At 38.6% G+C, this 16,297-nt stretch overlaps 1 protein-coding gene across 11 annotated transcripts in view; it reads left to right on the top strand.

The window, feature by feature from the left end:
• Positions 1-16,297, top strand: part of KALRN (kalirin RhoGEF kinase) — a 510,474-nt gene that overhangs the window by 263,888 nt on the left and 230,289 nt on the right. For all 11 annotated transcript variants that reach the window (XM_065070486.1, XM_065070487.1, XM_065070491.1 and 8 more), the window contains one exon: positions 7,894-8,016. In XM_065070486.1, the coding sequence (XP_064926558.1) occupies positions 7,894-8,016 (123 nt within the window). The remainder of the gene's footprint in view (positions 1-7,893; positions 8,017-16,297) is intronic.

Genomic DNA, 16,297 nt, shown 5'->3' with positions numbered 1-16,297 from the left:
CATTGAACCAAATCACTTGAATTCCAGCCTACTTTTGATATGAAGTCCTGCTGCTTTTTGCTTATTTCTTACAACTCTTGCATAAATCGTCATGCTTAACCAGAGTGAACAGAGTAAGACGCTGCTTGCTTCTACCGCTACTGAACTGCACTAACAGAGCTGTATCTGTACATTAGGAGAGCAGGTATCTGCATTAACCTATGCAACTTGTAAGATGCTGTCATATGAACTACATGTGTTCAAAAGCTGCTAAATGGGAAATAGAACATTGTGTTCAAGCATGTGTCCAGAGGCTCAGATTCTGCTGATGCATAACTAGCCCCTGCCTATTGACTTTACAAACATGGGGTCTTTGATCTGTGTTTGCTGAAGGCAGTTGAAACTTTGCTGTGGATTTTAGCTGGAACAAGATCTGAGTTTTTAGAGTCAGATATAGATGTCTCTGAAATTAAAAATAATGTCACGGGAGCCAAAGATGACGCTTCTCGTTTAAACATGAGGTGTGATTCCCTTCTTCAAAAAACTGGTTTTTAAATTACTGTGCCACCAACGTAAAATTATAATGAAGAAAGAAGTGAAAAAAAGTACCTTAGTTTTTATTAGGAGGTAAAAACTACAAATGAGAGTGGCTGAGTTTTGGTTTGGGTTCTCTTATAAACCGTTAATAATAGCAGGAAAAGCTAGAGGATAAGTTCCTTTGTGTTTTGGTGTATTTTCTCAGCTAGACCTTTACTTGACATTACCCTGCTGTGACAGAGCTGGGACTAGGAGGGGAAAGAAATCTATTTTCAGCAATGATGTGGAATTCAACAAAGAAACTATGTTTTAATTTAAATCGGACTTGGTGTGCATTTTATTCTTAAAGAGGATTGGGATTTATTAGGTTTCCTCAAGTTGTTGTTGGTTTGGGGGTACTTTTTGTTTTGTTTTGTTTTGTTTTTCTGATTCTCAGTGTTTGTTCTGTCTTCCCTGGTGCTGTTGCTGACACCAAATTCTCCTAGAAGGCCTGGTAGCCAGCCAGGCATTGGGCTGCCCATGTAGCTTGTTAGAACAACATTTTCCAGGAGCAGATTTGTTTCCAATGGATAGAATTTGGCAATCCCACTCTGGCTACTGCCTCCAGCCAGTCACTCAGTGATCTCCCTGGCAAATATGTAGTCTTTATCACTTAAATGCTCTTTCCTTTTACCTCCCAAGAAAGGAGTGGTTTGTGGGCATCCTGAAAGAATGCCTACTTTGAATTGTGTTGCTCATGTGTATATGATGTGTAGCTTCTAGTTCTTCTGTTGTAAGAAAATGAATTATTTATCTTCTGCCAAGAGATTCTCTGTCTTGTATCTGCAAATTTTAGTTCTGTCAGTGTTACTAACTAGGCTTGTACAATTTTGAAGGGCTTTGACAGAAAAGATCGGATTTTGATGCTGTACAGTAAAATAAAACATTTTCAATAATCTTTGGATGTAAATTGTCTATTAAAGCACAATCCGAAACAGGAACCTTTTAACTACACTTCCTGGTTACAAAAAGTGTGTTTTGCAAAGGCAGAGTTTCTGGAATAGGGATTCTGCACATGTAAGGCCTTGGAGTTACTAAGCATTCATGACAGCAGTTACAGAAAAGGTAAAGATAAGTTTTAATTCTTGTGAGTGGAAATGGTGATGAGACTTTAAACCCACAAGATCTGAAGTGCCATAGGAATTTCTGGTATTATACCAGGACTCTAGTTAGCCCATAGTATCTTAAGAGCAAGCAATAAAGTCCACATAGTGGCAACTCGATACTGTTTGGCTTCCTTTCACTGGCATAAGCCTAGCAGATTTTAGAGGCTCTGTTCACGGGTGTAAAGTTAGGCAATGCTTATGCACCTATTTGAAATGAGGCCTCATTTAAAGCCGAATAAATTTGGTATACTTCACTGGAGTTGCTCTGGAATTTATTACAACTCTGCTAAAGTTACCAAAGAGTTAACATAACCCCTTTGAGCTGTTTCAGGTTTCTACAGTTTTGAGATCAAGATCTGACTCTTTAGTGCTTAAAGTTTAAAATGGTATAATTTATTTTCATTTTTCAGAGTAACCTAGTTTTAGGAGACACTATGGCAACAACAGTGGGTCTTAGAGGAACAAAGATTAATAATTCCCTTGGCCAAGGCAGTTCAATCACACACAGAATCACAGAATCGACTGGGTTGGAAAAGACCTCAGAGATCACCGAGTCCAACCCTTGGTCCAACTCTAGTCCGTTTACTAGATCATGGCACATGTGTCATCTTACTCAGGAGCAATGAAACTATTCAACACCAGCCTGGGTCAAACACAGAAGTTGGGATGTCCTGTCACTGCAAGCACAACATGCTGCATCTTATTAATGTGGGTTTAATCACCAGCTTACACTTCTCATCGCCCTCCTGTAGGACAAGAGCAGGGTTCAGTGACTGGTATATTTGAACAAGCTTCTGTGTCCTTCTCCAAGTCATTCTCACTTCATCTTCCTCCATTGCTACTAAAAGAAATACAATTTAAAAGATGTGAAAATACGCAAGTTTTTCAAGTAACTTAAACAACATATATGGGTCCTTAAAGTAATTAATTTGCTACTCCTTTCACATCTTGTATTCATGTAAAATGGGAGCAGAGCATGGGAACTTGCAAAGGAAGAGTTGCCTTCCAAGTGGACTTTAATTTAAAGTCAGATAAAGTTATGAGGTGGTCCATAGTGTTGACATTTACTGATTAAGAAAGATACCTGCAGAAAGAGGCTTCAAAGAGCTACATTGAAAAAGTCTAGTCTTTAAAAATAGTGCCCATCATTTTTGTGGGGCTTTTGGTTTGGCATTCATTTAGTTGTTTTGGTTGAGTGTTTTTTTGGTGGTGGTGGTTTTGTTGTCGTGGGTATTTATTTTTAATTTAAAAATAAACTTTTTAAGCTATTAAAAGAATTGACCTTAACTGCACTAATTTAATCATCTTGCCATATTCCTGTCATACAAATTAGCCTAGAGGAAGAGCAATTACCATCCCAGAACTTCACTTAATTATTGCTTGATTACTTCTTCAACCTTTCTTTTAAAACCATCCTTCCATTTATTTCTTCTTACATTTTCCTACTCTGTCCTGTACAAACTATCACCATTCCTTGCAAATGGACCCTCAGGTATGTTTTTCCTTGACGTCACCTGGGCAGTATTTATTGTGCCAGTTCAGAGCTCTTGGACTGCCCATCAGCAAGAGCTGGATCATGAGGAGATGCCTCTGGAATTGTTTCTCTTCAAAGCACCTGCTTCCTGATGCTGTGCTCAGATGAAAACTGGGTTGCCACTATTATTATTTTTGCAGTTCCATAGATCATTCAAAAGGGACTGTTACAGCTATTCTTCCTCCAGGTAGCATTCTGAATCTTGTGGTTATCCAGCCACGTAATGACTGTAATAGCTAGCGCAGTCAGCCTGCTGTAATTGTACTGGAGTTTTATTTGATTTTCTTGGTGACCTGGGTTTGCTGCTTATTTTGTTGGGTATGTAATTGTGCCCCTGAGGAGATAAGGAGACAGGAGATGCACATCATCATAGAAAGAAAATAACACTCCTACCACTTTTGATCTTAAACTAGGTGAAAAAAAAAAAGGAAATATTAAAATCTTATTTTTAAGATGTGTATCCTGTAACGTTCCCACCAATAAATGTTGCTGCTATCAGATGTGCTTCTTGAGCATTTGGTTTATGTTCTCCTTCTGTTAACAGGCTCCTAGCAAACATTTCATGCTTTTGAGCCTGATGCTATATAAACTTTTACTAGCTGGGATTGAAACAGAATTACAAATCTGCATCCTCCTCACCTCCCAGCCTCACATGCACACTTGCTGGAGTCCCATGCAAGCTACCACTATAGCAAATGAAGCAGCTCATTTATTTCCTCCTGTGTTCTAGGAGCTGCAAAGCAAAGGGAGGTCCTGGCCCCTGTCCCAAGCAGCTTTCAAACTGGTGGAAGTGCAGCAGTAAATGCGTACTAAAAAGAGAGCTGACATACAGTGAAGTTACAAAATATATTTTAAGTTTCAAGAAACAACTAACATGATGGATCTATCTGTAGCACAATATTTTTATTCCAAAGAATGAATGACTTGAAGCCTTTTACTAGCTGTTTTGAGAAAAAAAAAAGCTTTGCAATGGGCAGTTAGGAAATTTGAAGATGCAATTTGGAAAACACTCTTAATTGCATTTTTAACCGTGTTTTCAAGCTGTTTACATTTTTAAGGAGTAATTAAATTATTTTAGCTAAGTCATTGTAACTTCAATGGCTAGCTGTATCTCAGGATGTTAGTGTTCGACAGTAGAGCAAGTTATCCAGTCTGTGCTCTCAATTAAAATGTTTAATGTCTGTCTTAAATTATTACACAGTTATGCTAGTTCTGAAGACATTTCCTTTCCTCAGGGTAAGGGAGAATGTCTCCGAACACACTGACAGGTAGATGTTTACAAGTGCTGGTGATTTCAGGTTTAATTTTGACCTTTCAGAGTTGTTCCTGCATTTGCCACAGACTAATTGCTTAACATTTCTCATTGTTTTCTCTGGGGGCTAAGTGCTTTGTATCCATCCAGATTTATGTTCTTGCTGTTGCTTTGTTCACTCAGTTATTCCATACCTCAGTTTCTCATTTAGAGCAATCTTTTTGTGCTTTATATGATGGAAACAGAGATGTGATGTTTCTGCACGTTTGCAGATTATTGTGAGCTCATTAAATGCCAAATGCTTTATATAAGAGAAAACATATTAGCTGCTCATATAAATGCCGAGGATTCTTTTCATGATTACGGCTATCAGATTATCAGAGCCTCATGCTAACATCCTGTATTCTGCCAACTTCCTGGACATCTTAGCAATTCACTCAGTCTCTTAATATATACAAATATGTTTCCCCCTCCTTCTAGGCAAAATGAAATTATAGCATTTATGTGTTTCACAGAATGGCTGTGCAAACAAATACATTGAAGGCTGGAGTGGCCCAATATGTTAACATGGGTTTGAAAGCCACAGAAAATGCTGTTAAGCAAGCTACTCTTTAAAAAGCAGTGAGTTTTTTCTTGTGGGAATTGTGGCAGAAGCAGAGTTTATGGAACAATTTGAACCAGAACTTTTTAAAGAGCAGATAGGGTCCATGAAATCTGAGACTTGGCATTCTAAGCAGAGAAATGGCATAGGAAAGAAGTCATCAAACAGGATGTTACAACCAGGGTCATTAGTGTATGGTTTATATGTATATATATTTAATCTTATCTGCTCATGTAATGTTGATTTATTAAGTGGATATACAATTTTGTTATCCTTATGGCATATTTTATATCTAATCTTATAAACTAAAGGATCTGGAAACCTAATCAATACCTGCATAGGTGACTTTCAAGAGAAGCTTTCATGTTTCAGGAAGGATTTGGTGAATTACCAGATGGTGCCCTTCTGTGTTGGGCTGTATGGAATAACTGCCCAAATGCAACATGAGGTATTGATGCAGGAGTTGCAAGCTCTTGCATGGCTCCTGGAGCAAGGTTTATCCCCTTTGAATTAATGCTCTAGCACTTTGGTTGGTTTGAGGGTTTTTTTGAGAGTAAAGTATCCATATTTTGATCAGTACTCTGGCCTCGATTCATTGCCTTTATTTTCATCCTCATTTAAACTGGGCATCATATATTGTATTTCTTATTCTGAATTGAAGCATGTAATGAAACATCTGTTTATAAGATAGAAGAGACGATCTCTGTCAACAATCATCTAATAGTGACTAAAGCAGCCCAATATGACACTGGTTGGGATAGAAATTTTATTATTACGTGATTACTACTTTAATGCTATAAGCATTAAAAAATTATTAGAATAGTCTGCTGTAGAATTCTAGTGAATGGCTATCAAATGTCAATAAATAGAAAGCACATACTGCATACTAACTTCATATGAAACATTGTTTAAATCAAAGTCATTCGCCATTTAAAAAAATATTTTGAAAATGAGGCCTCATTAGATGACATTTTTTCAAAATTGAATTTTAATCTGGTTCCATTTTTAAAAGATAAGTTGAAAACTCTAGACAAGAGGAAAGGGTATGTTAATGGAATTATTTACAGACTGTTAATGACACAAATGCTAGAAGGCTACCCTCCAATAATTAATGTTATAACAAGTTATATACAGATTCCTGGTTGAGAATATATTGTAGAGAAGCTCTTTCTTAGCAGACCCACTGGCCTGTGGTTGTCAAACAGTTCGAAGGAATGTATTTGGGGTTCTCTATCTAGAGCAAATGGGAGACAAACTGGTCAGAGAAATGGAAGCAGCAAGCGATGACTGCACTGCCAACACACTTGGTCCTGCTTCCTCCTCCCCATAGTGACACTTGTGCCAAACATGTGTTGTGCCTGCAGGACATCAAGTGCTTTGATACCCCGTTTTGTGAAATTATTTGTGGATGAAAAATACATTTTAAGCACAAAATATTGATTAAAATAATGTTGTGGGTTTTTTTCCAGCAAAGAAGTAGAGTTGGGAAATAACTATATGTATATAAAGCTTTATATTTGGAATTTCTTATAAAAATATGCTTGGGATTTATAGTACAGCAAAGACTTAAAGCCCGGGTGGATTAGATTCTGTACAATAAGCCATGAAATAGCTTTACTTACCTGAAATTAAAAAAAATAATCACATCTTCCATTTTTCCAGACTTAGGTTTCTAGGCTTAGCCAATAATATCTGCTCATTGATCAGCCCACCCAAGACCAGTGGGTACCAGAGCCCTGCTCAGGCCAGTCTGAGGACCTGTCCCTGCCCGGCATCACCGGGGCTGTGCTGGGATGCAGTTTGGAGGCCGTTTGTGGGTCCAGCACTCTGTGGCTGTGTCTGGGAACGTTTATGGTGTCTTGTCCCTTCAGTGTGACAGAAATATCAGCTGTTGTTGCTAGTTCATTAGCATCAGCGAGGATCACAACTCACTGTGAGTGCAGGGCTCCTTGCTGAATGAAGTCCTACCTACTTACAGAAATACCAGTACTGATCTAGTACTGTTTATTCTCTTAGCCTCTGTGTGTTGGGAAAGAGATGTAGAAAGGGTGGAGATCACATCCTGAAATTTTCCAGGCTCATATTGCCAAGTTATTTTTTTTTTTTCCAGCTGGTAGTAGACCTCAAACAGATTCGATCTGAGTTTTAGTGCCAGTGTTATTGTGAGGAGGAGCTCCAAATGGATGGTGTTCATACAGTTGATCTATTTTTAAAAGTAAATCCTCTTTAACCCTCAGAATATCAGATTCACCACTTTACTTTTCCTGAAGAATCAGTTACATATGGAAGTGAAAACCTGGAGTACTTGGAGGGTGCACACCATCAATATTTTATAGGCTGCAGTGAAGGATTCTTAATCTTTTCATTCTAGTTACTCTGGTAATGTTTTCTCTCCACATCAAAATAAACTTCAGTTGATCTTTCTGCTATGCTTTTGGACTCACTTCAAATGCTTCATATCGAGATCTGCTGTGTATGTGAAATCAGCTATGACTGTTTTCCAGTTTACAAAAGGAGCTCTTAAGAGGAGGGTACTTTCTCTAAAAGATTCCAGATTTCTGATTCTTATTCTCCAAAATTCATTTATGCAAAAGTAAATATTTAGTATCTTCCAGGCTCAAGTAAATAAGCTAATTGAATAGTAAAAAATCTATAATCCTAATTTACTAGTAACATCTATAAACATTTATCTTCTAACCCATTGGAATGGACATTGACAGATATGCTTGTCTTCAGCCATACCAGGCACGAAGCAATACCTCTGCAGCTATTTTATCCTCACCCTGAGAATTTCTCTGTGCTGCCTTGACAGGAGAGGTAATTGGATGTTCTTCTTTTCTGGCAGGTACTGGACTGGATTGAAAATCACGGGGAAGCCTTTCTGAGTAAACATACAGGAGTGGGGAAATCTCTACACAGAGCACGCGCGCTGCAGAAAAGACACGATGATTTTGAAGAGGTAGCCCAGGTAAGGGTCTGAATCAGAGACTTTTGCTTTCTGGTTTCATTTTTGTTACTCCTCTTGTATATTGAGAAAAAAACATTCTTGCTGTTTTGGGTCACACCGTTCTCTTCAGACATTTGGAGCTGACCGGGATCCTCTCTTTGAAAGTTAGCATCCACACTGCAGAACATGGTAACAGCAGGACTTGTCATCAGAAAATCACCACACTAGGTTGATGTGAGTTCTCAAAGCCTTTGAGAAATTGCAAGCAATTTATGGCACAGGAATGCAAAGTGTTGGGACACAGAAGAGAATGGTTATTAGTGAGAGAAATAGAAAAATCAATTGTAACTCCTACAGTGGAAACTGAAGACCTTGAGAATAAGGTAGGAGGAAGCAGCAAGCAAAGAAACAGGGCAAACACTGGAGTGTGTTTGCAGTGAGGGCAACTACCCTTCCGTTCCTTTGGAGAGTACGGCATATTACATGGAAGGGTTTTTTGTTTGGTTTTGAATGAGAGGCAATCATTACAGGTACACATTATTATTATTATTATTATTACATTATGTATGTATGTATTTATTTATTTTACTCATAGCACAGTGTAAGCAAGGCTTGTCTGGGAATTTTGATATGAAGCCAAAAGTTTATAGATTTTCCTTGAAGCATAGTCATGGTTAAACATACATCCTGTCTTTATTTATAGAATTTAAAAGGAACAGAACCTTTGATAACTTCTTTCAGGGACTGAATAGCTTTTTTTGTTTTGTTGTTGGTTGGTTCTGGTTTTGTGGGTTTTTTGGGTTTTATTTTGTTTTTTGTGGGTTTTTTTTGGGGGGAGGGAGGTTCATAATTATTATTTTATTTATTAATTTATATTTACTAAAGTATCTTATTGCCAGAAGTTATTCAGTTTCAGCTCTGGCTGTCAGATCATGTTACACCCTTTTGTTTTAAATTTGCAGCATTCTCTATCAGAAAGTGATCTTCTGTAAAGGTACTTCTGCTTTGGATATTTCAGATAAAATCCTGATTAATCTGTGTAAAGCAGAATGTATCAAATGCTTTGTCTTCCTGATGTACGCAAGGCAGGTTATTGCTCCAATATTTCACTGTGTCATAAGACAAAAATGTATTAGACTTCAGTTTTAGTTTTCGGTAGCACCATTCCCATGTGCTGGCCTAGTTTACTTTAAGATATGTCCAGCAACAGGAACATACTGGACCCTCAGGGAAACTGTTTCACTGTCTCATGGCAGCTACTGGCTAGATCTTTTTTTTTTTCCTGTACCTCATATTCAATTTGTATTTCTCCCATTTTTTTTTTTCCCCACTTGTTTATATCCCTTTATTCTTATTTATATTTCTTAAGGAGAAAGAATGTTGGCATGTCTTCTCCTATGTGTTTCTTAACCATTTTAAATATATTTAATTCTGCTAGCATGTTCTTATTAACCAATCCCTTAAATATCTTTTGTTACCTATTTCTTTGGATCCGTTCAGTTTGCCAACATGCTTCTTTTAATCAGATGTTCAGCCCTTGATGGAATATTCTGTTGCTTGGCTTGCTAGTGAACTTCAGTGTCACTTCTCAGCTGTGGTGGGTTGTGTTTGTCTGCCATTGACAAACCACACAACCTGAAAGCAGTAATTCTAGATTGGTGTGTCTCTAAAATTCCATGAGACCTCCTCTGGGTTTAAGCCTTCTGGTAAGAGGCTTGAATTTCTAGAATTACCTTTTGCAAGTTTATTAAAACAGACCTTAAGCTAGATGTTGTAAGCCATGGTTCTACAGGGCCTCACCCGAAAGCACAAGTGAGTGAAAGGTTTCATGCTGAAATCAACATTAGGTGCCTTTCCAGATGTGCTCAGGTCAGCTGTTACTGAGTGAAATACTGGAGTAATTAATGAAAATGACAATTACATAATATACAGGAGCTGAAACCAGATGATTTTATGTCCTCTATGGCATCAATGTTTTCTTAATCTCCCTTTTTATTAATATGGCACATTGGCTTCATAATTCATGTTATGTCTCCCATTTCTGTTTCACAGTTAGCTTTTTATTTTCTTTTTAACCTCCTCTTGAGTAGTACCTCTAGAGATGTAGGAAACAAATTAAGAACAGGTGAGAAAAGACAGAAAAATTACATGGTCTTGACGACAGAGATGAGAGCAAGCTCTGTAACTGTCTGCACATGGAAACAACAGCTCACTTAAGGCTTGCTCCACTGGATGATGTAATTTAGAGATATATTCCCTTATCAGGATTTAGGAAATTTACAGATATGCAGCTCCCATGCATAGGTACTAGGGTAAGTCAAACCAGAATATGTCATTTAAGACTTTTGTAACCCTTCTGTTAGTCCTTCTCCTATATTATTTCAGCATATCTCTCTGTGAATAACTTCAGACACATTTACATTCACCACACAAGGCCAAATTCAGACCAAAGGGTGTCTGAATCTAGTTCGCTGGATGACCATATACGTGAAAATGAAGATGGGTGTTTGGGAGAAGGATTGAGAGGAAAGAGTAGTCTTCGCTTATTCTGAATCCAATTCTTTTACATCCTATGTGGTATCATCAGTGAGCATTTAATTGCTCTGCCTGGACAATTGTGAACAAACACGATCACTTCTGCACTCCAGATATGAAATTTATGGTGCCCCCTAATTAGAAATAACTGACAGAAGTTGACAGAAGTCAAAATGGGTTGTTTTTTCCCTGGGCTTGTTTGGAATAGTTTTCCCCTGGTGCGTTTACACCAGAATACAATTGCTAATTTATGAGTCCTGTCTGCAGCGTGACACTGGAATGCGGTGGTGGGAACTGGACTTGAGGATATGCGCTGAGGGGAAGGGGGAGGAATCTCAGGCTTTATCCAAGGTCAAGGACTTGAGAGCATAAATGCTCTATGCTTTGGAAAGAGGAATAGTGAGGGTAAGAGGGGCTACCATAAATTTATCCCACCTGGAGTTATGCAGAAGCTTCTACTGAGGCTGGTTTTTGTGGTTGGGAAGTAATTCTCCTCTTCACTCTGATTACGAACAGTTTTTATTCTTCCTAACTACCTTCTTGACGCTGAACTCCAAAGAGTTGGTTGGTAACTAGTTCTAACTTTAGTTTAGTTATTCGTCATTTTTCTCAAGATAGTGAATACCTTTGCCATGGCTGGGGTGAATAACTGGCATTGCTTCCTCCCAATTTACCAAATAATAAAACACATGTATTGAGACCCTGAAACAAACTGAGTTTGCCCGTTTCCCTCATCAGGATGTTAATTGCTGTTAACAAAATAAAGAGAGTTGTGTTTCTTTTTCTTAAAAAATAAAATGTGCAGTACTGACATACCTTGTGAGACTGACAGCACAGAATTTGCTACTGGCAGTTCTCTGAAAAACAAAACAACTCCACTTATCCTTAGCCCACCATACAGTATATTTTTTTTTCTCTAAAACCTACTTTCTTTTGGCTCTGTTATATTTGTTCTTATCTTCTACTGTTTCAGGAAGGCATTTGCAAAGGTCAGCCTAGAAGCAATTTTCATGAGTTTTCTTGATATTTTCAATAGTAGGCGAAAAAGTCACATTTTTGAGTGCTGCATGTAAAGAAGAGTGGTGTGTCTGGGATTGCTTTGTTGAGAAATGCTCTGATTGACTGACCTGTCAAGGCACTAGATTGAGAGGTGGAACGTGTTCCCTCTATGTCTGATTAGAAACTGCACAGATTTATAAATCTGGATGTAATGATCCAATCAGGCATGGCCCAGATAGATCATGTTCCTGCATACAGCTGTGCTCTGAAAATGTCAGTGATTTTAGAGTGCTGCATTGTGGGTAATAGGAAATATAATCTGGGGTCCCTTTCTCTCATAACTGCTGTTTAGACAATGCTCTGGCAATTTTTCTGACTATAGTTATACTACATAGAACGCACAGATGGCAAATGTTTGAATTTGGATTTAAAAGACTGAGCTCCTGGGAGAGAGGTTGTTATCTTGTATATACCTGCAATGGTTTCTCAGCCAGTGCTGATACTGTTCACAGGTTGCCATCCTGAAAATGCCAACCTTGGGCACAGTCCCTGTCACATGGGGAAATTTAGTTGTCGAGCATTGTCAATGAGATAGGTGTCAAATTATCTCCAAAGAAACACCACTCTGCAGGTGGAGCTGCAATGCTCCTGCGGTGACAGCCTCTTTGCTTGCCTGGAGTTACTCTGTGTTAATCAGATAACCGTAGTTCATCCAGCTATGATTGCAAATCCACAGATAATTTCATTATATTTTCCTTATTCAGGGCTTTTATCCTGAAAACCAGCTTGTCTTCCACTTGCAAAACTCTGTTAACAGGCTTGTGTTCCCAAAATGTCCCAGCATGTCAGTTGAGATGCACATGTTGGAAACTCTTCTCCTACTCTCTGTATATGAAGAGAGGAACCACAGATTGTTCTCCTCCCTTCTGGAATTCTCAGCAATGGGAGGTTTAGGCAGCCTTCTCCACATCTCTGCTCACAAAGAGCATCACTACAGAATTAGGAAAGATACTGAGAAAACAGCTCTGTTAATCCCACTTGCTATGCTGAATGGTTTTGTGATTTCAGTGATCCGAAACAAGCATTTCTGCAGTCTTTCTGCATTTATCAGCTTTTCCATCAGATGCACTACTAATATTTCCTATCAGGCAGGTTTATCCGTATTTTGGGGACGCGGGCGCCCACCAGTACGTATTTCAACCTGCAGATGGCACTCGCAGTGCATCGTAAAAGCCTTTAGCTCCCGTAATGGTAAACAGAGCTGATGTCTAATCCAAACTAACCAAACATTGTCTTGAAATGAAATGAAGCAGAAGCGGAAGCTGGCTCACACACTGTCCCCTTGGTGTTCTCCCACTCCTGCCAAAACCCACGGTGTTGTTTTTTGGGGTTCTTTTTTATTTTTTTCCTTCTTTCTTTTTTGAGTGGTCAATATTTTAATGCAAGGTGGTGCCTGTCATCTGTGTTTATGGGAGATGCTGCTCTCAGATTTGTGAAGCTGCTTTCAAGGTTTTTGGGCCACATAATGCTCACAGCTACAACCAGCTTCTGTATTCACTACCTGTGCACACACTGTATGCAATAGTTGCTTTGTTTTTTGCAGTAATCCAAACGCACTGATGTTTGTAAAGCAAAATACCATAACTCCAGCATGCATCAAAGCACACACTCTGAACAGCCTTGGTTCAAAATGTGTGGAGTTGTCCCTTGTTATGGAACACAGTAAGAAGATTGACAGGAGGCTGAGCAGTGGCCATTGAAGTTCATGGCGCTTGTCTGTACATCCAATGCAGTTTTGATTTAGCTACATAGCTGGATCCTGTATTCCTGACTTGGGAAGTTTTACAGACTCTGTTTTGCCAAGGTATACATGCAATTCGTGGACTTTTCTTGAATTATTGCGAAGAAGGAGAGCCAGACAAAATGCAAGCAAAAACTCTGAGCTTTGCAGTATGCTACTTAGGAAGTTCTTCAGTTTTCCTGTTCTTGGTATCTGTGCTTCCTTTCCTTCACAAGAACTGTTAGAAGATGATGATTAAACACCTCAACACCAGCTTTGAGCCATCGAAGTTAACCTTATGTGTACAGATACAGTTCCTTTAAGATTCAGCTCTTCCTTTTATTCCTCTTGGAGAGGTAAATGTATTTCCTGTAAAGGAAGGCTTTCAAAGGACATTCGGGAAGACAAGAACCTGTGTCCTCCCTTAAAAATCAAAGTTCTAGTGATATTCTTCATCTCAGAAGCAGTTTGTGCTCCAGTGTTCCTGTCTGGAGTATTCCCTTCCTTCACTGTACTATTCCTGAAATGCTGTCAGTTCAGAGTTTCCAAAAAGCTCTTGGAGATCAAAAGAACTTCAAGTGTAAATATGTTGAAAAATATGATTATATTGTTTGTCATGTGAAATATCCAATGGATGAAGTAAGAAGTGTTGCAGGTAAAAATGGTGTTCTGTCATCTCTCAGCCCCACATAGTCTCACTTGAACTGCTTTAAAAGTTAAGTGAGGTAAAGGAATAGTCAGGCCAAAGTAGAATTGCGAACAGCTACTTGTTTGGCCTTCAGGATAAAAACCTAGTGCTTTCACATACAAATTCCAGCTCTGTTGGATATCATTGTTCCAAAGTTTGGCATGAAGTTCAGTACTGATGTAAAACAGCTAGGCATAGCTTAGGAGCCCGTGTTGATAATGAGCACCTAGGAAGCATTGCCCCAGAGTGTTTGTTTAGTTTTTGGTTTGTCTTTTTTGTCGTTGTTGTTATTTTGTTGGGGTTTTTTGTTTGTTTTGTTTTGATTTTTAATTTTTATTATTATTACTTTTAAAAATTTTGTGACCTACCTGGTTGGTGCAAGGATTAGCTCACTGGGCATACTAGATTTCTCCCTTTGGGTTGAATAACTAGAATTCTATGTAGGATGAAACACTGGGCCAAAACAGGGAGAAAACAGATCATTAAACCAGGTAAAAACTATGCTCGAAGTTTGCATTAATAACTGTGGTTTCAATACTGCCAAACAGTTCTAAAAATAACAAAAACATGAGACAGGCAACAAAAAATCAGCCCTACTCTTATCTTCATCATCCTTTGTACGGTCACTGGCAAATTCTGAAGCTATAATCTGCAGTTTCCTGTTAACTTCATTTATGTATATATATTCACTTCTACAAAAAAAAAAAGGAAAACATGCCCATTGTCAGCAGATTACACAGGTCTTTGTACCATGGTCCAGGAGATCTGGGCTCCAGAGCTGTTGGTATAATATCTTCTGGCTGGCAGCCGGCTGCATCTGGCAGCCACCGGCAGCAGAGCAAAAATGAAATTGCCTATGTAGGGGTTGTCTGTGAAGGTTATCTTGGGACTTCTGGATCTAAGAACTTCTAGCAGCATAGCTCAAGAGCCAGATAGTTTGTCAAGCAAGCAATGATGTAACTTTTTGCATGAAGTCTAGCAGCTTCTGAGGGACTAGGAACATAACTGCATTGGAAGTGCAGAGATACTGAAACTGTTCTGCACAGCCTGAGCCAGGAGCCAGAGAGGGCTGAGTGGTACAGCGGTGTTAGATGTGATGCTTTGGGGACTCGACTGCCAGACCTAAATCAGAAACAGGTCAATTAAGACATATTTTCCCTGAGGAAGTGTGACACTCCTCAGAGTACACTGTGGATATCCATATAACGCTCTGTTGCATGATCCAGACATGCCTATGGAGACTTTATTAGCAGAGAATGCTGAAGGAGCATCTTGGCAAATATTCTGACAGTTTGGATAGCAACGTGATCGAAGTGGTGGCCGTTAGTACTCCACGATCTCGTGGTAACTGGGAACCTGTTTTTAGAGAGGTCCTATAAGCACACAAAAATCTTTGTGACGGTCACTTGGGGGGCTGCGCCTATTACACCATGTCTCTAAGTCTGCATTTCTCCTCAAGATAGAGCTGATTTTCTTTCCCATTTCTTCTCTTCCAAAATCACATGACAGCTGGATATTTTCATTAAACCGCCTGCAGCATGATTCACAATCTAAATACTCCCTATAAAATCTCAAGGCTTGGCAACACAATACATTTTTGACAATTGCCAGGAGCTCACTTCCTATTCCTGGATTATTTGGGTAGGTTTATTTTTGTGTCTTTAAAATATGTTCCTTTAATTTGCCCATAAATGCAAAATGCTCCTCCCATGGCAGACTGGGAGAACAATGAAGCTGTTCAAGAAAGATTTATTTTTAATTCTAGAGGTTGTGGAAAATTGAATTTCTATTGTGTGGGAAATTTGGAGTTTTTCAATTTGTTTAATTTTCAATGAGAAAAGAAAGCCAAAATTTCCTAAAGATGAAAAATAATTGAATTTGTTTTTTCAAGCCCATAAATTTCTTAAAGACAACACTGGAAATTATAACACTGTGATCTATAACATGCATACTAAAAATATATTCAATATGGTACTGATGTCTCAACTGAATAGACATACAGCTGAAACAGAAGATAATTGCCATTGACAGTTCCTGTGAAACATGCACACTGAGATGAACCGCTGCTGTTTTGATTGACCTGTGTATGTTGGTGAAGACCACTGTCATATAAAGGCTTTTTGATCTCTTCTAGTTGTTTTTCTTTGTGATCTTCTTATTGACAGATCAGTGGGTTATCAAACTGTACCTATTGATTCAGGAAGACTAATTACAGCAATGTCCAAATCTCATTTGTAATGGTGGTGGACTAGTATTCTTCTGTTCAATTTCCTGTAGCTATTATAGTAGCAGGGCTCATG

Source organism: Columba livia, chromosome 7, assembly GCF_036013475.1.
Source record: "Columba livia isolate bColLiv1 breed racing homer chromosome 7, bColLiv1.pat.W.v2, whole genome shotgun sequence".
Taxonomy (NCBI): Eukaryota; Metazoa; Chordata; class Aves; order Columbiformes; family Columbidae; genus Columba; species Columba livia.
The sequence above is the reverse complement of the archived record's forward strand: the minus strand, read 5'-3'. Positions and strand labels throughout refer to the sequence as shown.